Consider the following 26,075-nt stretch of genomic DNA (forward strand, 5'->3'; position numbering starts at 1 on the left):
ATGCATAGAAAAATCAGTTCTACAAGTGGCTACTGCTGACTTGTGGGATTATGGGTAATTTTGTTTTTTCTTATCTATAAGTTATTTTTCTCTAACAAACACAGATTACTTACATAAGAGATAATGGTCCAAAGAGTCCCCATTCCTTTCCTTTTCAACAGACATTAACAACACTTCTCAGCTTAATAACAAATATACTTAGTTGAGGTTTTCTCAATGAAAATAAAACATCTATACTCTAACCTTTTTGAGAAAAGCTGATTATTTCCAAAAGTGTTTAATAAAAACCAGAACTCCACCAATAAAGAGAGGATTATAAGACTAAGAGCTAACAAACCACATAAAAAGGTGGTGGGGGGTGGGGTGGGGGAGAGAAATCCTCTCTGAGATAAGGAAACAATCAATTGACTAGGGGAGCAGTGGCCTTCTAACAAGTGAAAAGGAAAGGAGACTCAACAACCTGTTTCATTGTCTATAAATAAAACCTTAGAAGGCATATTGCCAAAGAAACACAAGTCAATATAAACCTTTATACACTGGGCTGCCAAACTTCACTTTTAGACAGTATATTAATTATGTAGTCAATAACCACGGGTTTCATTAGTGTATTAAATACCACGATCAATATTATTTATACTTTTCCAAGACAGGCCACTCAGGAAAAAAAAAAAAAAAAAAAAAAAAAAAAAAAAAAAAAAAAAAAGCAGGGGAAGGGGAAATTTTGACCCTGCAGTTCAAAAAAGAATAGCACACTAGAGATTAGCAAGGCTTTAATGGAAAGCATAAAACACTGAAAATATGGACAGAAATCAGATTATTATCCTTTTATTTATTTTTTTTGTCTCTCACAGTGATACTGGAGGGAATCCAAGAACCATTTAAAATGAAGGCAAATGATTAGATTTTCCCTAATTGCTTAACGCTGATGTCATGGTGTACGCAAAATAAACATTGATCTTGAGCGAAGAGAAATAGAACATGAACAGCCTTTCGAGGTAAACCATATCCAAGAGAATTCCAAGAACTGCGGGCCAGAATCTATTTAGGCAATCCTCAGGGACCCACTTCTCTTAAGAGCGTAACCGCGGAGCCAATTTCTGATGCTCCTCTACTGGTGATCTGATTTTTAGAAGGGGAATCTGCTAAGCATCCTCCCTCCAGGAGGCTGCCCTTCCCCAGAACACCTCCATGGATTTGCTGGTTTGATCACGTGGTCACGGAGACTGAGCGAGCAGCAACTGATACAATGGTGTTGAGTCAGGGCAAGGTGGGAGGTCAGCGCTCTTCACGGGCAGGGCCCGTGAGCAGAGGGCAGGGCGCCCGGCACCGGTAGATGGGAGACTGGTTACTGGGCTGAACGCTAGATGACCACCTCCAACCCACAATTTGTCAATCCAGAATCGTGCTGAAGACTGTAATTTTCTAGTCCGTGCTTTATAAGCAAGGTCAGACAGAAAAGAGCTTCCATAAAAATGGTTGAGGCCCCAGCCAAAAAGGGAAGTACAGCCCGACGACCGTCCTCTGAGACCAGAATGTGTCCAAACAGTCAGTGGGCCTGAGAAAGGCCCTCTCTGTCTGTGCTGAGGAACAGGAGTCATCTCGCCTAGAGCTGGCCGCTTCCTCCCAAAAGAGGACAGGTAAAGATGAGACCGACAGGACAGCCTCGTTCTCCACCTCCACAGAGGGCTGCCATACGCCTCACCGGCACGAATCAAAAACCAGGTCCTCCCGCTGCAGGCTGCCTGCAACACTGCCTGGGTGCTCGGGGAGGGATGTGCAGCAAATGCCAAGTGGTGGGTCGCGGCAACTGGATAGATAATTAATATGATTAGGAACACACAGAGCAAGCATGCTCTCGCTGACTGAAAAGCTCAGTCGCATAATTACTGTTTTCTTACTGGCTCACTGTCTGTACACATTTCAAAGCCTGGTTGGTGTTAGACTGCTGTGTAAACATCAATAAAATCCCAAAGTGCCAGATCATCGGCATTCCTGGGTACAATGGCTTTTTGTTTCTAGTTTTTTCACTCTTTTAAAGATGCATCTTAGGGTTGCAAACATTAGGAAGAATGATCTCTACGCTTTGGACTAATCTGTGAGTCTGTAATGAGTTAACATCTCCCCCAAGTGAACATTTATTATGAAGGCTAATTAATTGCTTTCCAGTTACAAGAACCCTTTGCATTCAAAGAAAGTAGGATTCACACACAGAGAAGCTTCTGTTTATTAAAACAAAGCAGGGGAAACAAAGAGCTTCTTCCTTCAAAATCCCTTCTATTTAACATAGCTTTAATCAAGAAATGAAACCTACAAATGCAAAAAATATGTACAGGTAGAAAAAGTATACGTTCGCCAACCAAAATGCAACATTAATTGAAGTAAAAACTAAAGCAATGCTTTGTAGTTGCCTGGATGTCCCTGGGGGACAGCAAGTCAATGCTTATCAGCCTTCCTCAGAAGAGACAATTTTGATTAATATCAGACCCATCTGACTCAGTCTATTAAACCCTGAAGGAAGGATATTCTTCAGATATAAAAGACATCTCTTTGATTAATAATTCTACCCTATTGCCATTCCAAGCATTAACAACTCTGTGGCATCTCTAGAAAGGAAAGCCTTTGAATTCTAGAAACACACACTAAAATACAGGTTCCGCACAGCCCCTTTTCGGCTCTCCCTCCGGAGAAGGAACCCAAGTTGTGAAGGTGTCACCACTGGAGAGGCGGAAACCCGAGCTACATAATTTATTTCACTGTCTGCAGATTTAGGGTCAATTACTTCTGACATAATTCCTGCTTGAAGATAATGAAATCTTAATATCACTGACAAAAGCCTGAAGACAGAGGGACTGGCACTACACCTCCCGCCAGCTGACCCGCTAGGTCAGACACAGTTTACACCTCAGCCACCTGAGCACACTGTCCTTTGCCTACCAATGGGTTCCAAGATGCGCCTGAGAGAGGAAGCACCTAGTCCGCCGCAGAGAGGCTCTATGCACTGGGGACCTAATGTGGAATTGTCATAAGGGGGGTTGGGGGGGGCGGCTGCGGGCAGGAGTCTGTTTCATTTCAACTCTGCTTTTTCAAACTTCTGCCCAATCAGCACTGCTCTGCTCACATCATCAGTGCGTTTCTCTTGATGTTCATGATCAGCCTTTTGCCATATTCTCTGTAGTCCACGGGCTTCACGTCCATCACAGTGGCCTTAATTCGAGACTCATCCTTTGAGAAGAGAAAAGCAGTTCGTAAACGAAGGAAAGCCCGTGGCATGGAGCAGTGGTGATAACCCCCTTTGCTTTAGAGGTTTCAATGATCCCGGCAGGAGAAAACACAAAGGCATGCTGGATTTAGTGTTCAGTAATTCCAATACAGAAAAAGTCACAAGTGAGAGCCAAGTCCAGAATTCTGGGGCTGGGAGAGTGGGGAGAAGCCCCTCTCCTTCCCTCATCCTTCCCTCATGCTCCCGAGCACTCAGAAACCTAGAATCCAAATGGGATGGACCTAAGCGGGCTTATCAAGGCCGATTGATTTTCTTTGCCAAGGTGGAAACAGGAGCCCCGAGATGATGAGTGATGCGCTTAAAGCTACACAGTTAGTTCTGCAAGCGGTGTGAAAGCAAAGGCACCTGAGGCAGAGGAGGGACACCTGGCCTGGGTCCCATCTCGGCTCTGCAACAGACCACCTCTCTGTGCCTCACCTTCCCCGTCCATACCATGAGAGGCTGAATGACCCTTCAAATGGCCCCTGGATCTCACCTCAGACACTCTATCAGACATTTGCCTTCCTACTCATTTAATGCCCATAGAAACGAACACATCTGTTAGCAGAATACATCCATCAGGGTTAAGATCTAATAGTGAAAAAGAATGGGGAAACCCCAAAATAAGCAGAGATGTTTTCAGAAGCCTCCCTCCTCACTCATTCATCAGGACTGTGCAGTGTCTTTAGAGGAAGCATGATGTGATACCCAGAAAGGATACACAGTGTAGTGCAGGGGCTCACACGCTCTAGTGTGTGTGCTCAGTAATCACTAGTCCGATTTATAAGCACGGTTAAGAACAAAGCTCTGAAGCTGGGGGCTGGAATCTTAGTTCTGCCACATGCTGGCACAGGACTTGGGCAAATGACTTGTTCTCTGTAAGTCTACAGCTTCTCAGTGGTAAAACAGGGATAACAATAGTTCCTATACATCCAGGTTACTGGCAGGACCAAGTGAGATGATATATACAGTAAAAGGTGTAGAACAGTAACTGGCAGATAATAAGTGCCCAATAAATGCTGTTATATTATGACTATACAATTACATGATGTTACAGGCAACTTAAAGGAATTTTCAAGGTAATTTTAACTATGTGTGTTCTTTGTTTCATACACTAACTTTGGAGCTTAAACCTCATGGAAGATGTGAATCCACTAAACACCTTACCATTCTTTGTCAATACACAAACAAAAAACCCCAGGTTTTAACTGAAAAGACCATAAGCATTTTCTCCCCAGATGCTAGACACTGGACAAAACACTCAACCTCTCTAAGTTAGGTTATTCCTCTGAAAATAGAGATAATAACAGTACCTCAGTGCTGGGCAGACTCGAGGAGTGATAAACGCAGGGCACTTAGTACTAAGTCTGGCACACAGCAAGCAATGATGTGACAGCTGTCACTGCACTGTTATTGTGGGTGACAAACAGTAGCTTCCCACTGCTAGCCCTCCTGCATCCCAGGTGACCTCACTTACATTGTAGGTCTCTAGTTTCACCCTGATCTTGAATATGAAAGTTCGGAAGTTGGCATTCTGGAAAACTTCCTCAAATGCTTGCTCATTCTGCAAAAACAAATGTAAAACTTTAGGCATGGAAGCTACCAGACCATTTGAAAATATCTATTAAGATTTTTGAAGGGGCGCCTGGCTGGCTCAGTCGGAAGAGCGTGTGACTCCTGATCTTGGGGTTGTAGGTTCAAGCCCCACATTAGGTGTAGAGATTACTTAAAAATAAAATTTTTAGGATTTTGTTTTTCAAAAAGAGTTTTGAAAAGACTTTTGAGAAAAATCTCTCTCAAAAAAAAAAAAAAAAAATTACCCCCAGTGGTTTGAATAGGAATGACTACTCTAAAGGCGATATTTCATTACATAAAACTGTTTGGGTAGAATTTTATTAAAAAAATTAAAATACTCTACCTACAGTAGTCAAATTAATAGAGACAGAAAGTCGAATGGCTGCCGGTAGGGAGTGGGGGGGGACGCCTGGGTGGCTCAGTCTGTTAAGTGTCTGACTTCAGCTCAGGTCATGATCTCAGGGCTCATGGGTTTGAGCCCCACATCAGGCTCTCTGCTGTCAGCACAGAGCCCACTTCAGATCCTCTGTCAGATCCTCAAAAATAAACAAACATTAAAAAAAAAAAAAAAAAAGGAAGAATGGTTGCCAGGGGCTGGGGGAAAGGGAAATGGAGTTACTATTTAATGCATGCACTGAACTTATACTTAAAAATGGTAAATTTTAGGTTATGCATATTTCAACATAATATAACAAAACGAAACCCAAAAAACACTTAAAATTTTTTTTAAATGTTTATTTATTTTTGAGAGACAGAGAGACAGAATGTGAGCTGGGGAGGGGCAGAGAGAGGGAGACACAGAATCAGAATCAGACTCCAGGCTCTGAGCTGTCAGCACAGAGCCTGACGCGGGGCTCGAACCCACAAACTGAGAGATGACCTGAGCAGAAGTCAGACATAACCAACTGAACCACCTAGGCGCCCCCCAAAAATCACACTTCTAAACTTTAAAAGTTTGTGATGGAATAGGGGCACCTGGGTGGCTCAGTTCATTGAGCGTCTGACTCTTGATTTCAGCTCAGGTCACAATCTCAGGGTTGGTGGGTTCAAGCCCTGCCTCAGGTTCTGTTCTGAGTGTGGAGCCTGCTTGGGATTCTTTCTCTCCCTTTGCCCTCCATCCCTCAAAATAAATAAACAAACTTAAAAAAAAAAAAAGTTTGTGATGAAATACATCTGAGGCTCAGCATGTTCATCGTAAATTAAGAATGGGGGGTGGACAGTAAGAAAAAAGCTCAAGTTGTTATACATGGTTTAAACCTCTACATTTACAGTGATTTGTGAGCAAATGAAGCCAGGGAGGTGGGGTGGGTAAAGACTAGGGAAAGTATGAAAAACAGTTCTCGGGGCGCCTGGGTGGTGCAGTCGGTTAAGCGTCCGACTTCAGCCAGTCACGATCTCGCGGTCCGTGAGTTCGAGCCCCGCGTCAGGCTCTGGGCTGATGGCTCAGAGCCTGGAGCCTGTTTCCGATTCTGTGTCTCCCTCTCTCTCTGCCCCTCCCCCGTTCATGCTCTGTCTCTCTCTGTCCCAAAAATAAATAAACGTTGAAAAAAAAAATAATAATAAAAAAATAAAAACAGTTCTCTCCTTTATCTTACCCGTCAAATACTATTTAAACTTTTGTACCTTAAAAAAAATTATTTATTTATTTATTTTGAGAGAGAGGGGGGGGGGGGAGGGAGGGAAGGAGGTGGATGGAGAAAGGGAGAGAGAGAATCCCAGGCAGGCTCCATGCTAACAGCATGGAGTCTGATGCCGGGCTCGATCTCATGAGTCACAACCTGACCTGAAATCAAGGGTCAGACACATAACCAGCTGAGCCACCCAGGTGCCCCTCCCTTTTTTGTTTTTTAAAATATTTTTTTAATGTTTATTTTTGAGCAAGAGTATGAGTTGGGGGCGGGGGGGAGGGAAGGACACAGAATCTGAAGCAGGCTCCATTGCTCTGAGCTGTCAGTACAGAGCTCAACGTGGGGCTCGAACTCATGAACCATGAGATCATGACCTGAGCTGAAGTTGGACTCTTAACCAATTGAGCCGCCCAGGCACCACTGCCCCCTCCCCCGCCTTTTTTTTTTTTTAAAGTAATCTCTACACTCAATGTGGGGCTTGAACTCACAACCCCAAAGATCAAGAGTCACAGGCTCCACCAGACTGGGCCAGCCAGGTGCCCACTAATTACACTTATTTAAAGAAAAAAAAAAAAAAAAAGTCTGGTAAACAGAGAGGGATCACAGAAAGCATTTAATGCATATAAATATACATAAAATAAATTTGCAGTCCTCTGGGCCTTCAGATATGTAAATAAAAACATGTGTTAAATCTTAAGAAAATTATATCAGCTGTCATTATTCTTCTAAGATTAGGGAAAGGCTGGAGTGCATACTCCAAGAATATCATGGTTCCTGAGGGAAGAGTTTCTATATGTCCTCATTCACCAGCAGTAAAAACAGTCAAATGTAATAAGCTCATAAAAAACCCTGAAAAGCTGCCTCAAGCCTTAAAATCTGATATGAAAATAAAGAACCAGGCAAAACAGATAAAAGACACCATCATATTTTAAAGTCAATTCCAGTTATTTCTATAAAAGGGCTTGTTGGCATTATTTTCAGAGATCTCACAAACAATTTAAAAAAGAGGTGTGTAGGGGGGAGCCGAATGGACAGAACTGAAGATAGGAAAGAATAAGAGAAAAATGTGCCAAAACCAATGACAAATCTTTATTCTTAGTGGTTTTTACAAGTATTCTAACCAATCTGGAAGAAGTCGGAGAAAAATACACAGATAGATGCTAATTTGTGTGGCCCAGAAAACACAGCTTTCATTGGTCATCTTTACACATTTTATCTAAGTATCTTTCCTACATTTAGCATAATTAGTAATCTATTCCCTACATTAAATAAACCAAATATGTGAAAATAAGCATTTATCAAAATGAAACATAAAGTTACCTTATGAAAGTAAGTTACTTCATAAAATTCCATCTGAAGACCTAAAGTAGCAAGTACCTTCTATCTGAATTTAAACCAGGATTTGACTCAACTTTTCAGGATGGTGTATGTTAAAAGGGCACATCTGTACTTCAGGTTTCTTCAGAAGATGTCAAGTGACTGAGGGCACACCAACTTTTGTGTGCTAACAGTAACAGGAGAAATAAGTGGTTTACACTTATAAAATGCTGCTTTTAAAGCACTTTAAAAAAAAAATTTTTTTTTTTTTAAAGGAGGCTCCACACCCAACATGGGGCTTGAACTCACAATCCTAAGCCAGCCAGGCACCCTTAAAACACTTTTATATACATTGCCTGATTACCTCATTGTTAGTACACCCAAAGTGGACAAATTTGACAGAATTAGATGAGTCTCAAATAATCATCAGACTGAGAAACTATATACAACACCCAAGAGAAATTTAAAAAACTTAAAGAGCAAAAGGGTGTTATTGGCAACTGTTACACTAATAATAAAAGAGGGGGCCAACCTTCTCTTTTAACTCCCCAATATAAGCAGTGGTTTGTCCAATGATGGCCTCCGCAGACTCCTGGAAACAGGTGACCCACTGATTCTCTTGAAAATCAGCAATATTTGCCTAAAAAACACATTACATATTAATTTAGCAAAGAAATAATAAAAGGAAGACACACTCAGGAGACTAGAAGATTAACTTTTTCCATTCATTAAAATAATTCCCAGGGGGAAAAAACCCCATTACTACCACATATGTTATATTCTTTCCAAAGAGTGTGAAAAATATCAAAGAAAGAATTTAAAATGTAAGTCTGGATCACAGCAGGAACACGATATGCTGTGGGTATGTGATTTCAGATCTCAGTGGAGATAACAACCCAACTAAACTCTCCTTCAGACATGGAATCCAGGCACCCTGGACTTAGTTCCTTCCCCTCCAGCCGCAATGGCCTCTGGACTAAAGGTTCTGAATGAGCCTCCAATGAGTGAGGGCAGGTTCTCTGCATTTCAAACTGTACATCCTTCAGTCACTAGTTCTATAAGGCAATTCTCAGTCACTGCTGAGCACCCCAGACTATTTAAAAGTCTGAGTCAGGGGCCTTCCTCCAGTGGCCAAACTTACCTAGCAAAAGAAAGGAGCTTGGATCAACTGTCTCCAATTGGACCACGATGTAAAATTAAATAGGGGAGAGTCAAGGAAGAAAGTGGATCACAAAGAATCCATTTGCTGAAGTAAAAGTCTTAGTAGAAATAAGTAGCACAGTTTTTTTTTTAAGGTGTCATTTGATGAGTCTACATTTTCACTTGGCATATACATAGAGCTTTAATATCAAAGTTATGATGGAAAAGTAAGGGGACAAGAAAAGTTACAAACACTCACATACACAAGAGAATGTGTCTCATCCCAGTTCACACCTACAGTCTGCTTACCGTGTGCCAGCATCCTAGAGCCAGAGCACCCTCAACAGGGTTGAGAATGGCACAATGAAGGGAACACGCTGGGTCCACACCTTGTGAAACCAGTGCCCTGGGGTTCCACTATCTACAAGCCTCACAGAAAGGCTGATCAGTCATCTAGACAACCTTCTCCATTCTGGTTCGATGGAGTTTATGGTTTACAGGAATATAAAGCTTAAATGTAGAACTTTCCTGCTGAACTAACATTTTGAGGGGCAATTAGAATATAGAAAGGACAAGTAAAATCTTTTTTTTTTTTTTTTTATCTGAAAAGATTAAAAAAATTTTTTTTCTATCACAAGAGTTTTCACTGCAGGGGGAAAAAAAAAGGAAAATGCAGAAGAAACTAGAAATCAACCAGAAATAACCTCTATCAACAGTATGGTATTTGCCCACTCAAGTCTGTTTTCTGTGTGTGTACATACCTCAAGACTATATCGAACATATGATTTAAAATTTGCCATTTTCAATTAATAACCTGAACATTTATTCATGTCATCTTCAAATACTTTAACTGTGGAAAACTGTCAAATAAATGGCAAATTCTGATGCCTGCGTGGTATTCCACTCCACAGATAAAATAACGGAATTAACCACTATAATATTAAGGAAGTTAAGTTGTATTGAACTTTTCAACATAACAGAGTAACAGATAACTTTACACAACTGTAACAACTCTGATGATTTCTTGGAAGAAATTCTCTCCAAGTGTTTAATGTGCCAGAAAACATAAATATTTTTAAGGCTCCTGATATGTTACTGCCAAATCACCTTCTAGAAAAATAGGAGAATGCCTATTTTTCTTATACCTTTATTATCATTCAGTATTATCATTTTTTTAAAGCACACCCTTCACTTTAAAGGTTTTAAAACCGAAAGAAACAATTCTTACAATGCAAAAAAGCCACACTCCCACATCAGCACACAGTCACATTCCCGAGAAGTCAGCTCTACCGAGGGCTAAGAGGAATAGATTATCTACAAGAAAAATAACTAAATATACGCATTGGCTGTATAATTACTGCTCTCCAGAAATGCCATTTCAAATTAATTTATCTTCGTAACAGTTAGCAGGAGAGTGTCACCAATGCTGTAATTGTACTACATGCACAGCAACTGAAATCAGCTGGGCATCTAAATGCAACACTGGTATGAAAAAAAGCTTTTAGTAGGAGAAAACAGACTGCTATTCAGTTGAGCGAAAGGCCCCTTACTTTTGTTCTTGTAGAATAAGAAGCTCTTTAGCACTTACTCGTCTGCAGGCTTCCTACCACAAGAGATCTTGTTTTGGCCCTCGTCTCTACTGTGGCGGGCGGGCACGTGGTAGGGACTCGAGAAACACTATAGTGTCTCAACTACCCATTTTACTTACTGACAGGATCATGCGGTACTTGAAGCTGGGAAATTCACTATCACACTTCTCACAGCGGTACAATCCATTCTGTTGATCAATCACTTTCTTAAAGCAGTCCTGAGCTGGGCAGGCTTGATACATACAGTTCTCTTTGCGAAGAAACACAACTGTCGCCACACAGCTAAAATAGTCGGCCTTCAGGAGAAAAGAGTGACATGAGAGACCTGGAACACAGGGCCTATGTTCAAGAGGGACTCAGGGGCAGCCCAAGCTTGCCCTGACATATAAGTGGTAAGTGTTCACATATATGAATCCTTAAGATCACAATGTGATTACAGGGAACAATTCATGCTATAGTTTCTGAAATCACTTGTGCGGACTGCAAAATCTACAAAGGTAATAAACTAAGCTTTAAAGCAGATTATTCCTAGGGTGACTAGGCTCAGTCCAACCTCGGCTTGCGTCAAAATCTCCAGGTTTGTGAGTTTGAGCCCCGCAGTCAGGCTCTGTGCTGACAGCTCAGAGCCTGGGCCTGCTTTAGATTCTGTGTCTCCCTCTCTCTCTGCCCTCCCCAGCTCGTGCTCTCTCTCTCAAAATTAGACATTAATAATAATAATAGTAATAATAAAGCACATTATTCCTTAACGAGAAAAGTGAATCCTAAAGTAGACTAAATTAATTAAAAACAGAAAAAGACTATATGAAAAACAAAGATGTCAGGAGACACAGATTTGTTCCTTCCGTTCCTCTGACCCTCCAAAGGTTAACATCTAGGAAATACAGGGCAAGGCAGGAAAATCTAGTGCAGCGACGTTCAACCATCCTCCCACATTAAGAACAATAGTAGTGGTTTCTGGGGCCTGGAGTCACCTTCATCTTTGTCTAGGTCACAGTGGCAAACGTTTTCTGTAGAAAGCCAGACGGGAAATACTTTAGGCTTTATGAGCCTTTTGGTCAGAGTCCCTGTTGCAGCTACTCAACTCTGCTGCTGTGGCACAGAAGCACCCACAGACAATATGCAAATGAGCGCATGCGGCTGTGTGTCAACCCCTGGTCTAAGCCATCCGGGTGGAGAAATCACTGATAAGTAAATGTAGCAAAGGACTAAGTCATGTGCTTGGACTTTATGTTGTTGTTATTGGTTTTGCTTTTTAAGTCTCACAGAAAGGATACAGGGTAAATAATTTTGAGGGGTGAGCAGTTCCCTCTGGGTGTACTCTGAATTCGGAGCCAGGTCAGCAATCTCTGGGGCTTCCCAATGTCTTAGAACAAAGAAGGCAAAACCCAATAATATGGATATTTAAAGAGATTTGTTGAGCCATCTAGAAGGCTCTAGAGAAAATAAGTCTCCTAGGAGAATGCCTATAGAATTTTCTGTATTTTTAGGTAACATCCAGATTCAATTCATGACTTTATTTATTTATTTATTAAAAAAAATTTTTTTTTTAACGTTTATTTATTTTTGAGACAGAGAGAGAGAGAGCATGAACGGGGGAGGGTCAGAGAGAGAGGGAGACACAGAATCTGAAACAGGCTCCAGGCTCTGAGCAGTCAGCACAGAGCCCGACGCGGGGCTCGAACTCACGGACCGCGAGATTGTGACCGGAGCCGAAGTCGGACGCTTAACTGACTGAGCCACCCAGGAGCCCCAATTCATGACTTTAAAGTACAGGTACAGGGGCGCCTGGGTGGCTCAGTCGGTTAAGTGTCCGACTTTGGCTCAGGTCACGATCTCATGGTTCGTGGGTTCAAGCCTCACATCGGGCTCTGTGCTGACAGCTCGGAGCCTGGAGCCTGCTTTGGATTCTGTGTCTCCCTCTCTCTCTGCCCCTCCCCTGCTCGCACTCTCTCTCTTTCAAAAATAAACATTAAAAAAAATTAAAAAAATAAAGTTTAGGTACAAATGGGTACTCTCCAGGCATGATTTTTCTTTTCTTCTTCCTCTTCTTCTTTTTAATGTTTACTTACTGTGGGGGAGGGAGGGAGGGAGGGAGGGGCAGAGAGAGAGGGAGGGGCAGAGAGGGAAGGAGAGAGAGAGAATCCCAAGCAGGTTATGTGCTATGAGTGCAGAGCCCAACGTGGGCTCAATCCCACAACCGTAAGATCATGACCTGGGCTGATATCAAGAATCAGATGCTTAACTGACCGAGCCACCCAAGTGTCCCTCATTTCTTTTTCTTTCTTTTTTTTTAAAGTAATCTCTACACCCAATGTAGGACCCAAGATCAAGAGTCACCTGCTCTTCTGATTGAGCCAGCCAGGTGCCCACAGGCCTGATTTATTACACACAGTCTACCTGTAGATCTAAGAAGAAAATTGGGAAAAGAGAACCTGAAGAGTGGCTGTTCCTATGACAAGACAATACCTATCTGTCTAATGTTTAAGTCTCAAGATGCCATATGACAGCATCATCAGATGCCGTTGACGACAATGAGGGATAAGGGAGTATAGTGAAACGAGGGGGAAAGGAATAAAAACTGTATTATATAATATGAAAACAATAAAAGTAGGAATTGCTCTTTTGGGGAGCATAAAGGAGAAATAAATGACTTAAATAATGAACTGCTGGCAGAATACAGGTTTAGATCAAGACAGGAAGAGAGTCATTACATACAAACATTGAAAGGAAGCTGCAACTGAAGTCAAATACCAGAGCCGATTCCCATCAGAGAACAGTGGCAAAATCTCAGCCCGTGAGAGTTTAATACTGTACAGCCAGTGAGGGCACGTGTGAACTGCCTGATGTCTGACCCTGAGCCTGACTAATGCTCAGTGTTAGCTAGAACTTCAAAACCCACCTTCTTGGTGTGTGGGCACTTCAACTTGCAGGAACAATCAGCAAACACAAACATAGACCCGAAGTTATTACCACTTCATCAGGATCCCTCTAAGAATTAACTCTCTAAGTCAGTTTCTAATGTTTTTCTGCCGCAGGATATCTGAGGGATCTGACATAGCCTATTAGTAAGCACGACTCCCTCACTCTGGTGATTCTCAACTATCACGCCATGTTCTGGTCAGACCTCCAGATAAGAATCACAGCTCTGAATGAATGTCTGACAGGTGGTACCAGAAATCAGGTTGGAAAACTCATCCTTCTGCACACTCTATATGCTTTTGTGAAGAAAGTTAGGAATGTGGGCTACCTTGTCACCATGGCCTAGGTTCTCTGATTTAACCTCATATAGAGTTTTCCAGTTGGTGTTGCTACCTCCTGTTCCTCCACTCTTTAGATCAGAGATGGAAACACCATCTAAGGCTTGTCCTTCAGAGTCAAACCTGAAAAATAAACAAAGAACAACAGGTACTTTATTATACTTATTGAATATGCTACTTGTTTCTAGACATCAGAGGCTATTCACTAGCCCCCCCACCTGTCCTACATTCATAGGTCGTGGTCACATGGGCTGAAATGATTATGTTCCTCCTTGTATCTTAAGCCAACTGCAGGAAGTGAATGACCTCTTTTCATCTCAATTGCTCTGATGCCCCCCAGTGGTCAAGAAAGACAGTGGCCAGAATATCACAGAACCTTTTCTTAAATTAGCATCTGTTATACACAGTTCTTTAGGCTACTGATGCTCATTCTCAGCAAGTAGCCACATTTTTATCATCACTGAACTGTATCAATATAGAAAGTGACAGTCAGCATATTGACTGTCACGTTTTTTGTGGCAAAAAAAAAATTTTCATGGTAAAAGATCTTATAAGCCTGATAGAGAATCTAAAGATTACGTAACCCGAAGTAATTTAAGATATTATCTATTTTCTTGTAGATTTATCTTAGTGAGGTTCTACCTATGCCAATATTAAAATTAACATTAATTTGTGTTGCATTATGATTAAAACTGATTATATTTCCTGAACACATATCAGCTGACATGAAGGAAAACGGCTCAGAAACATACTTGGGGGAGGGAGGAGTCAGTCTGAGATTAAAAACATGCCAATTTCATCTAAAAGGAGGATAACTGAAAGCTAACCACAGAGAGAGCAGGCCCCTTAAAAAGGGACCATGTCACAGAATGGGTGCTGCCCTAAGCTGCAGACAATTGCCTTCACATTCTGTCAGGGAAGCGGCTAAATCCGTCACAGAAGCACAGCAAGGTCCATAAATCTGTTTCACCACTATCTACACCAGTTTACGGTTTCAAAAACTCCAAGGAGACATTTGCCACCAAAGATAGCTCATCAGGAATCAACAGAGCAAAGACTGAAGCAGCCCTTCTTACAATAAAAAAATTCCACATTGGAAAAAAAAAAAAAGAAAACAACAAAAACCCCTCCACATTGTTACAACCAAGATCAAACATCTCCAACCCATGCCTAGGTGGGGTGTGTGCAGTGAACTTCTCTTTGATCAACGGCAGGTTATTTTATTCTGGAGACAGCCATGTCTTTTTATGTTGACCAGGATCACTGTTACTGACAAGTAAAATATGAAGACCTTAATGTGGGCATGCCATTAACCTGGGGTCAAGCTCTAGAGCCTGAAAGAAAATCAAGCGAGAAGGACAGACCACAGCTGTGGTTATTTCTGGTCAGACTATGAGCGGGACCTGCCTCATAATGCAATGCCAGCTACCAGAATAGTTAAACATAGATACGTGTGGACCATACTCAGGAGGCTGGCTTAAGTGTCACAAACACTCTAGTAGATGTTTCATGAAACTACTCAAACACTAGTGCTACTACTGGTTCACATTACACTCAAAATAAAAGTGAGAAGTATGTCACAGGAGCGAATTCTTTAATCACTAAAACCCTAAGACATAGGTGGAAACCGATACAATCCCCTGGGACTACAGCTACACAAATTATTTAAGCTCAAGCTAAAGTGTTTTTCCCTGACCACATCAATTCTTGCACACTATGTTTCAGTTTGAAGTGCTCTTTAAAGGCAGAGTTTTAACACCCTAAAACGCCAGATATAGTGCGATCTTAACAGGCTCTCATCCAAGTGCCTGGGAATAACAATGCAGTGCCAACAAGAGCCCACTGTTTCCACTGCACTTTATCAGAGTCCAGTGAACACACCGGAAGATGTGCTCAGCACCAACAACTGGACAGAACAGGGAAGTACACTCTTTGCCCACACCACAGAAGCCCACAGCTTTAAACCTAGGAAAGAAAGCTGGCTCTAGCTTACGGTCCCTCAGGTCCCGGCTGGAACAGCCTGGCCCCATCCTACTTTGGCAGGATAGAGGTCAGCATGAGGCACGTCCATGCTAACTGCCTCCTCCGGAATCTCTGGGTTTGTCATGGGATTACAGGCTTGTCAGTTTAAGGGCTTTAAAGCCATCCTCTTAGAAGGCATAACACATCTGAGAAATATAGGAACTGCTCCATTCGGTAACAAAGCCCTCTGTTCTGCAGACAGCTCACATACTGATCATAAGAACCAAAAGAGCCACTTCTTCTCAAAGGCCAGGCTCAAATGACCCCTTGGTTTAGCCCCGAAATACCTACCATCCACGAAGCTTATAGGCCTCCGGGATGTCAGGATTCACAATGACCGTGCTTGAAGACAGTACAGAGAGGCTCCGTCCACCAAAATCAGAAACTCTGGCTCCCTTGATAGCCATCACAGGTTGTCTAGAACCATCAAATCTATCAGCCTGGGTAACAACAAAAACACCAATCAAATACAGTGAACAGGTGTCACTGTCAGGAAGAACACACAGAACATTTTTATAGAAAACAAGGAACACAGTCAATAGAATAAATGCAATAAAATAGTACATGGAATCTATCCAAGTTAACCTCACTCACAGGAATCTGTTCAAAGATACATTAAAACTAATCTAGGGTTAGAAGAAAGATCACCTCTCTGTATAAAACTTAAATCATAGCATACCTCACAAAAGTAAATCAAATAAAGAATTTCAAATATTCCCTAGACAGCTCAATCCTTCATTAGGAAGGGCCTACATGGCCAAGGCCCCACAACTCTTTTTTTTTTTTTAATTTAATTTAATTAATTAATTTATTTATTTTTTTCAACGTTTATTTATTTTTGGGACAGAGAGAGACAGAGCATGAACGGGGGAGGGGCAGAGAGAGAGGGAGACACAGAATCGGAAACAGGCTCCAGGCTCTGAGCCATCAGCCCAGAGCCCGACGCGGGGCTCAAACTCACGGACCGCGAGATCGTGACCTGGCTGAAGTCAGACGCTTAACCGACTGCGCCACTCAGGCGCCCCTATTTTTTTTTAATTTACATCCAAATTAGTTAGCATATGGTGCAACAATGATTTCAGGAGTAGATTCCTTAGTGCCCCTTCCCCATTTAGCCCATCCCCCCTCCCACAACCCCTCCAGTAACCCTCTGTTTTCCATATTTAAGAGTCTCCTCTGTTTTGTCCCCCTCCCTGTTTTTATATTATTTTTGTTTCCCTTCCCTTATGTTCATCTGTTTTGTCTCTTAAAATCCTCATATGAGTGAAATCATATGATATTTGTCTTCCTCTAATTCCGCTTAGCATAACCCACAACTCTTAAGACAAGACAGCCACCCAGCTCTTTACATCTCTGCCTTCTGCACACACTCTGACTGCTCAGTACAAATGCTTACATCTTCTCCCCACAGAGTAGCGGTCACCACTTTCCCTGACATGTCCATCAAATAGATGTCTCTCTTCGAAACTTCTCTGTTGTTAGATTTCACTGTGATTTTGGTGGCATCTTCATAGCTCTTGCAGATCCCAATTATGTCTAAAATACAGGCACAATGTGTTAGCAAAAAACGGTCAAAGCTCCATTACAGCATGATCCAAGGTTGAATGGCGAGCACTTAAATCTTACATTTCCCTTACATGTTGCAAACAAAAACTAATAATCCCAACTCTCTTTGCTCTCATTTGCAGACTTACCTATCAGAGAATCTTTAGACTTATTCTCCAGGTCACCAATCGCTGTGAAATCAAACTGAACTGTTGGTAAATGATGACCATCTTCACAGGGCACGACGGAAGTCTCATTATTGAAGGTCATCTCATAGTCATTTTTAACAGCTGTGAACTGTTTGTTAGCAATCTTCAGGGTGCCTTTAGAGATGTAATAGACCTGCAAAAGAGGCAAGCTGTGGAACGTGGGTAGTCTATCAGATTAAACCACAAATTCCTTACCACTACGCAGTTCTCCGAAGGACGAGAGTCCCCCATGCCACTCAACTGTTTCAGTTCTCAACGCAACACCACCATACCTTGTTCATGTCAATAAGGGGAAAAAACTTGTCCACTTGCTCGTTGAAAGCAGTAGCTCTGATTTCACCCTGCAGAAACAAGCAAGAACCGGTTAGAATTGTGTCCATCAAGTTTTACCACTGAAAAGCAGGACACCGTGGTGTCAAAATGACATCTTTAAGCAGTAACACAAGCACAAATGGGATGTGTGAGAGGTCTACAGATGCCCCAGAAACACGTATTTTGTGGTCACACATTCAAGCTATTAACCCCAGCCAACAACTTGGGTTTAACTAGCTGATCCTGTTACGGTGCTTTATGAACCTCAAATTAGAACCCTAAAAACAAGGCAAAACAAAAAAACCCACAATGAACCTAGTGATTTTAATATTCTGACAACAGAAATAAAAACAAATTTTGAACACTGACGCGAATGAAGCCCACAAGGAAGCGTGATGAGCCAAATGAATCACCAGCTGCCCTCACGTTGGCGCCAAGCAAGGGATGGATATATTCGGGAGTCATTGTCAAAATGTTACAATAAGTCACGTTTTCAAGTTGCTTGTGATTTGATTTTCACTTTACTTTTCCGTCAGTCAAAATAATATAGATGGGGACACCCGGCTGGCTCGTTGGTGGAGCACGTGACTCTTGATCTCGGAGTTATGAATTTAAGCCCCACGCTGGGTGTAGAGATTACTTAAAAATAAAATCTTCACTTAAAAAACAAAAACATGGGGCGCCTGGGTGGCGCAGTCGGCTAAGCGTCCGACTTCAGCCAGGTCATGATCTCACGGTCCGTGAGTTCGAGCCCCGCATCAGGCTCTGGGCTGATGGCTCGGAGCCTGGAGCCTGTTTCCGATTCTGTGTCTCCCTCTCTCTGCCCCTCCCCCGTTCATGCTCTGTCTCTCTCTGTCCCAAAAATAAATAAAAAACGTTGAAAAAAAAATTAAAAAAACAAAAACAAACTATAGATGGATAAAAAACTTAAAAAAGGCTCAAATTTTTGCCAACTGACAGATCAGACCAATAATTTGGTAAAAAATTAGGTTCTGATACTGATTCTGCCATCACACAGTCAATACAGTTGGGATATCACTCCATCTTCCAAAAACTAAAAACCCAAAACAAACCACCAATTTTTCCCCCGCCCTTGCAGAAGTTTGAACCAATAGGAAATAGGCAGCAGCTTGAAAACAATGTGTGAAGTACATACTAGGAATTATAAATAAAACTAACAAACAGCTAACGAGACTGTCGAGAGATTCCACAACTTGGATGTTTTGTCTCTTCATCATGCTTTGGTTTTGTTTAAGTATAGAGTTTGCACAGCCAGAATCCATCTCCCACAAAACCACTCACTTTTCTTTTAAAAAAAAAATTTTTTTTAACGTTTATTTATTTTTGAGACAGAGAGCGAGCGAGCATGAATGGGGGAGGGTCAGAGAGAGAGGGAGACACAGAATCCCAAACAGGCTCCAGGCTCTGAGCGGTCAGCACAGAGCCTGACGTGGGGCTCGAACTCACGGACCGCGAGATCGTGACCTGAGCCGAAGTCGGACGCTTAACCGACTGAGCCACCCAGGCGCCCCAACCACTCGATTTTCAAGGTGGCTGTTGTATGCCTTCTGCTGTGGCCCAAAGCAACACTTTGCTTATAACCAGACATCACCTCTCAGGGCTTCAACTTAGCCTGCTAACAAGTCAGACAGAGTGTCTCTGCTTTCTACTGCTCATGAGGCTGCTTATACATTTAAAAAACTAATTATTGGGCACCCTGGGTGGCTCAGTTGTTAAGCATCTGACTTCAGCTCAGGTCATGTTCTCACGGTTCGTGAGTTCAAGTCCAACATTGGTTGAGCATGAGCCCCACTTCTCTCTCTCTATGCCCCTTGCTCACCTGCCTCCGCCCCAAACAAATAAATTTCTACAAATGCTTTCCTTTAAAATCAAGGATTTTAGAAGTGCCTGGTTGGTTCAGTTGGTACAGCACGTGGCTTTTTTTTTAAGTAATCTCATCTCTACACCCAACGTGGGGCTCAAACTCACTACACCGAGATCAAGAGTCACATGCTCCATCGAATGAGTCAGCTGGGTTCCCCGAGCATGTGACTCTTGATCTCAGGGTCATGAATTCCAGGCCCCTGTTGGGTGTGAAGCCTATCCAAAAACAATAATTTAAAAAAATTGCTTTTCAATAAAGTAAAATAAAACGAAGGATTTTATTTAAGACCTTTAACCCTTTGCACACAGAGAGCCATCAAAAGAATACAGACAGGAAAAACCACAATAACAATCATGTCTATTTTTGGCCTACTACTGTTCCTCATCTCATAGGCCTGCACAGAGATGAGCCCTCTGTTTCTTAGGCTCCTCCTATTTCCCCACTTGACAAATACTCACACTTTCATCAACTAGTTCTAGGGAGAAGAGCTTCCCTTCCCCCCGGGAATTACTCCAGGTACGGATCTGACTTTTGTTGGTAACTCGAGCACAGATAGTCCACCTAGAAACCAAACAGATTATGTTAGTGCTCAGTCTTACGTGGGAAATGTCTAAAAGGGTGCCCTATTATCTTCCTATAGTCTTTCTTACCTTATGCATATTCCATTTTTCAATATAAGCTGTATTTTAATCCAGCTAATTAAAACCCCAAGAGGACATACAGGTTTGACAGTTTATAGAATAAGCAAGTAGTAAAACATACGAGATGATTTAACACTAACTCATTCTCCTGTCAAATTAGTAAATTTATAAACCCTCTCCCTTCTCCAAAAAGCATCACCAAGGCAACGGTATCCCCTTAATGAAAGGTTCTAAGCTAGAAAATGCAGTAATACCAGCAATTATATTTTGCCACTATTTTCAATTATGGGAACTGATAAAACTGGTGTCAAACTTCTGTCTCCATTCTAACACACACTGAATATAAATACAAAATTATGGAACACGGTATTGGTGAGCTACCAAAGGAAAACACACCAAAGGAGTATGACCTCAGACAGAGGCCACTAAAAAAAGGAGGCACAAGATTCAATCAATATCCAGTCTTGGTGCCTATCCTGGTTGGCATGTGTTGGGCACATTAGTTACCTTACTCCTTACCCCTACACTGCAAAGAGTTGAAGAATGAATAAAAACATAGCTGAAAGAACTCTGAAAAGAGAATTCACTCATTCTCAACTACTAAAATCAAATGGAAAAGAATTATATATAAGAAATATCCAGGGGTGCCTGAGTGGCTCAGTTGGTTAAGCGTCTGACTTTGACTCAGGTCATGATCTCATGGTTCGTGAGTTCGAGCCCTGTGTCGGGCTCTGTGCTGACAGCTCAAAGCCTGGAGCCCACTTTGGATTCTGTGTCTCCCTCTCTCTCTGCCCCTCCCCCGCTCATGAGCTGTCTCTCTCTGTCTCTCTCTCTCTCCCTCCTTCAAAAATAAATACACATTAAAAAAAAAAAAAAAGAAATATCCATTCAGAGTATAGTAATGCAGTTATACTAATAGTACAGATTTTTTTAGTCACCTAAATCATACTAACAATTTTTAGACTAAAAGTCACTTATTTATATGATAAGAAGATGAAATGTCTTCTGAATTACAACAAATATTTATTTTTTACTCCTGATGATAAATGGATTCTTTAAGGCATTAAATATTTTTCAAATCAAATTCTTTCAAAATTAATGAAACCCCATAATCTACAGTAGATTGCTTTTCTTGCCTTTTTTTTTTTTTTAAACATTTATTTATTTTTGAGAAAGAGTAAGCCGGGCAGAGGCAGAGACAGAGAAGGAGATACAGAATCTGAAGCAGGCTCCAGACTCTGAGCTGTCAGCACAGAGCCCAACGTGGGGCTCGAACTCACAGAGCGTGAGATCATGACCTGAACTGAAGCCGGATGCTTAACCGACTAAGCCACCCAGGAGCCCCATTCTTGCCATTCTTTTATGATAAGAGAGTTAATGATTGCCACAATTTGTACCCTCTTCCCCCTCTGGAGGGAAAAAAAGAGATGAAACTTACTTTATGTATGATAGCCCTGAAGTTCGCATATACATAATGCAAGAGCCCATAATAACCCCTAGCATTATACTGTAAGTACATTCTGAATGTACTCTATGGAAAAACTCACTTGGATTGGTAAGGGGTGAGGCTGGCAATGGGTACCACTTTGACCTGTGTTCCTCCAGAACCTGTGTTCGCTAGGTTGGTAGCTCCAGCTTTTCCAAATGTCTTTGAAGCACCATAAGTCTTAGATGCAGTGGAACCTTTAAAAACAAACACAAAGAAGGGCAATCATTGGTCTACATAAATTTTATGTAAGTTTTGTAGTAACTCTCAATCACTGAGGTGTTGCTCATGAAATCATACAAAATGAGAGGCAACGAGTTTTTCCTTTTTATCAATCAAGAGATATGGATATCAGAGACCAAAACAGGCAGCTAGAAAAGAGATGGAGAATGAAGGCTGGGCACACAGAAGCTTACTACTTTATTTGCTGACTTAAGCTATGACTGAGGTCAACATGATAATAGTAGTGAGTCCAGACACTGCTCTTTCAGAGGCCTGTCCTTTTTAACTTTTTTTAAAAATTTATTTTGGGAGAGAGAGAGAGACAGAGAGAGAGAGGGAGGGAGGGAGGGAGGGAGGGAGGGAGGGAGACAATCCCAAGAAGGCTCCACACTGCCAATGCAGAGCCCGACACAGGGCTCAAACCCACAAACTGTAAGATCAAGAATCGAAATCAAGAGTTGGATGCTCAACTGACTGAGCTGAGACTCATCCTTCTTAAACTTATTGTATCAACGGGAGAGATAATGGGTCAGAGAAAGAAAATCAACCAACATCCTTGACTGGTCAAACCAACGGCAAGTCACTGCATGTATAAGAAAAAAAAAAAACAGAAGCGGGGCACCTGGGTGACTCAGTTAAGTGTCCGACTTCAGCTCAGATCATGATCTCACCATTCATGAGTCTGAGCCCCGCATCGGGCTCTGTGCTGAGAGCTCAGCCTGGGGTTGCTTTGGATTCTGTGTGTGTGTCTCTCTTTCCGCCCCACCTCTGCTCGGTCTCTCTCTCAAAAATAAACATTAAGAAAAAAAAGCAGAAGAAAAGGTTAGGAGGTGAAGGACACAGTAGATGAACCATCTGAAGTGAAGGACACCAATACCTATCACAAATATTTTACCTCAAAACATCTTCAGAAAACTCACTGTTCTCAACTGCTCTATAGGACTGAAAGGTCTACACTGAAGTCTATGTGACTGGGTTTAGTTGGGGGCAAAGGGCAACAATCAGTTTTTGGTTCAAGACAACCAGGTGGCTGGGAACCAAGATCCCTTCTGCCTCTTTACCCAAGCCTAAGCAGCTACTGTGCACTTGGAAAAAAACAGGTAATTAAAGCTTATAAACATAGGAATTCCTTTATATGCACAGTTTCTATAAAGTTTCAACCTCCAAATTCAGAAAATGTAATTTAGTCCAATTACTTCAAATCTTCTCTATCAAAACATTTCTTTAGAATGGAATTTTGCTAGAGATGTAAACCTACCATTATTCAGCATTTATTTACTGAGTTTGTACAACCTGTAAGACATTATTCTCGGTATTTGTAGCATTAAAAGAAATTTTTTTTTTAAATTTTAGAGACAGCATGTGCGTGAGCCAGGAAGTGAGAAGAGAAATAACCTTAAGCAGGCTGCACACTCAGCCTGAAATCCGATGAAGGGCTCCTTCCCACAACGCTGGGATCACGACCTGAGCCAAAATTAAGAGATAGACACAACTGACTGAGCCACTCAGGTGCCCCAGTATTTGTAGCATTTAATAAAAACCATACAGACTGTCCTAGATCTCAACATTTCCTATTCTGAGGAGTCAAGAGAGAACTACACATACAACAGTAATAACTGCGTCAAGATTATGCAAGGAAGCAAGTGAACTTCGCAGAATACATGTGTATATGCATACCTAATATCATCAAGAAGATAGTTATACAAAACATGCTTCCCCTCAATACACACCCAGTCTTTTTTTCTTTTACCACCCAGTTGATGTGTGTTTAAAAAGCATTAACTGACTTTTAAAAATAAATGTTAATATAAGCCAAAGACAGACAACTGGGAAAATAAATCTGTGAGAAGAAAGAAAGGAACAATATATGATTTGCATTTCAGGCTTAAGGAAGTGACTTTTACATTATTTACCATGTTAGTATATCTATGCCACTACCTCCTTCAACAGAATATAATTTGAGAGTTGTGTATAAATAGATACACGTACACAGGGGAGCTAGATGGAAGGTAGATTGACAGATATTGCAAGATAGATAAAAACATCAAAGAACAATGAAGTCCCATGTCCTGAAAGTTTCACAGCCACCTTAGTGATGCCTTAACCTTGTTTTTCTTAAAATCTCAGCATTTAAAATTAGCAATTAATAGTTGAGAGGAAGAGAGGAGGGGGTGTATGAGACACTGTGACAGAAAAAAAGGACCTCTAAAAATAAATCCAACCAAATTCCACACATCATCATTCTCAATAGTAGTTCCTAAAGTGAAGGCCAGAAAGTAAACAAAATGATTCCATTATAGCCTCTCAGGACCTACTGCAGAGAGTTAAAGCAAGAAATGATTTCTCATCCATGAGACTGAGAAGCAGAACCTATGACCGATATAAATGATACTGTTTTCACATTAAGATAAATACCCGTGAGGGCCCCAAATGGGAAACTTGGAGAGAGACAAGCGAAATTCAGTTAAGGAGATTCCAAATAGTTAAAAGGTACAAATTTAAAAGATATGTAAATTCACAAGTCAAGAGAGTGCAAAACGTAAGATGTGAGAAACCACCAGATAAACTATTAACAGAGAACAGTGTATCATTCTGATTAAAACAGGCATATGAAGTATCTTTAAAAGGCTATCTTTAATCATTTTTTCAATCACATACTTTACTGTAAGAATTGGAACTATCCTTTGCAAGAAGCAACTATCATGAATGACATTTTGAAAACTCCCTTTAGTCCCAGATTAAATTTCTAAACACTACTCAGAGGCCTGATACATATAATCAGCACGTGTCCTCACACAGTAGCTTACCTATCCCCGAGCTCCCATTCTGTTGCTGGGGCTTGCTGGCTGGCGGGTTGGCTGCTGAGGCCAGAGAAGGAACTACCTGCTGCTGCCCGTGTCCTGAGAACCCAAAAAAAGACAACTTTAGTGCAAATAATTCAGCTTAAAAGATTTCAACTTAAGCAGAAGAAATACTCCAAGAAAGTGTAATTTTTTTATTTCGTTAGACTCTCATGGGTCAGAATTCATGCTGTTGCATTCAACTGCATGCAGTCAATTTGGTAGGGGTTCACTTTTGTTTTCATTATATGAAAGGTTGGCTCCATTCACCTTTCACCTGTTTATAATTGATAGCTTTCAGTTTTAATGAGGTTCTCCCCTAAGGCCTTGCCCATTTCTCCTGCCTGAACCTGAAGTCAAGTCACTGGGCTGAATCTGTGACATTACCACTATTTCCATAGCAACAAATCGATGTCATCAACAGAACTGTGTTCACGGCAGGATCTATCAGAAGCAAAAGCTGGGTGGTAAGAAAAACCTAAAAGCAGTTCAATTGTCTCTGAAGTGCTCCTGCTTCAAAGGAAAAGGAGACATTCAGAAAGGATTCTACCCTTTCCCTCCCAAACAAAGCCACCTTATTTTGAAACCGACGGTTGGTGGAAAATAAGAGTTGAAAGAGGCTTAGGTACCGTGAAGTGCTAGTGAACTGTCACAGCAGGGAGAGATGAGATGGGGTTCAGAAGCAGGTGTGTCAAGGAAACAGGAAGATTAAAAGGAAAGGAGGGGAAACGAACATGTCTCTCAAGCAGAAAATAAGAAATACCATACCACGAGAGTATTTATTTGCCCTTCACCCTTTCTACAAATGCTTTAGGAGTTGAAAAATGTTAAAACTGCAAAATATACCTAATGTAAAAAAAACAATAGATTTATGGAATTTGATTTTGCCTTTGTGGCGGGCACTAATTTAGGCTGTTCACACAAATACAGCTCAAAAAGATTTCCTAGAAAGTCCTACAAACAAACATGGTGAGCACTGCTGAAAAGGCTCCCCACCCACCACCTTGTCTCTGCCTTCTCCAATCACTAGGCTTATTCCTGCTGGGCTTCCCAAGGCTGTACCTCGAACGGGCCTATTACACCCTGACTTCATTTCCTTCTGCCGATATTCTCTTAACTAGTATAACAAAACGAAGAGTTAACCGTGC

At 41.5% G+C, this 26,075-nt stretch overlaps 1 protein-coding gene across 1 annotated transcript in view; it reads right to left on the reverse strand.

Annotated features, from left to right (window-relative positions):
• Window positions 1-2,206: 2,206 nt before the first annotated feature.
• RPA1 (replication protein A1) overlaps window positions 2,207-26,075 on the reverse strand; it is a 73,366-nt gene continuing 49,497 nt past the window's right edge. The window contains exons 6-17 of the mRNA XM_047833335.1: window positions 24,895-24,987; window positions 21,927-22,062; window positions 20,197-20,299; window positions 17,814-17,882; window positions 17,482-17,674; window positions 17,184-17,323; window positions 16,079-16,227; window positions 13,756-13,888; window positions 10,628-10,804; window positions 8,312-8,419; window positions 4,737-4,823; window positions 2,207-3,222 (exon numbers count right to left, since the gene is read on the reverse strand). Coding sequence (XP_047689291.1) covers window positions 3,115-3,222; window positions 4,737-4,823; window positions 8,312-8,419; window positions 10,628-10,804; window positions 13,756-13,888; window positions 16,079-16,227; window positions 17,184-17,323; window positions 17,482-17,674; window positions 17,814-17,882; window positions 20,197-20,299; window positions 21,927-22,062; window positions 24,895-24,987 — 1,496 coding nt within the window. The 3' untranslated portion in view covers window positions 2,207-3,114. The remainder of the gene's footprint in view (window positions 3,223-4,736; window positions 4,824-8,311; window positions 8,420-10,627; window positions 10,805-13,755; window positions 13,889-16,078; window positions 16,228-17,183; window positions 17,324-17,481; window positions 17,675-17,813; window positions 17,883-20,196; window positions 20,300-21,926; window positions 22,063-24,894; window positions 24,988-26,075) is intronic.

This window comes from Prionailurus viverrinus, chromosome E1, assembly GCF_022837055.1.
Source record: "Prionailurus viverrinus isolate Anna chromosome E1, UM_Priviv_1.0, whole genome shotgun sequence".
Classification (NCBI taxonomy): domain Eukaryota; kingdom Metazoa; phylum Chordata; class Mammalia; order Carnivora; family Felidae; genus Prionailurus; species Prionailurus viverrinus.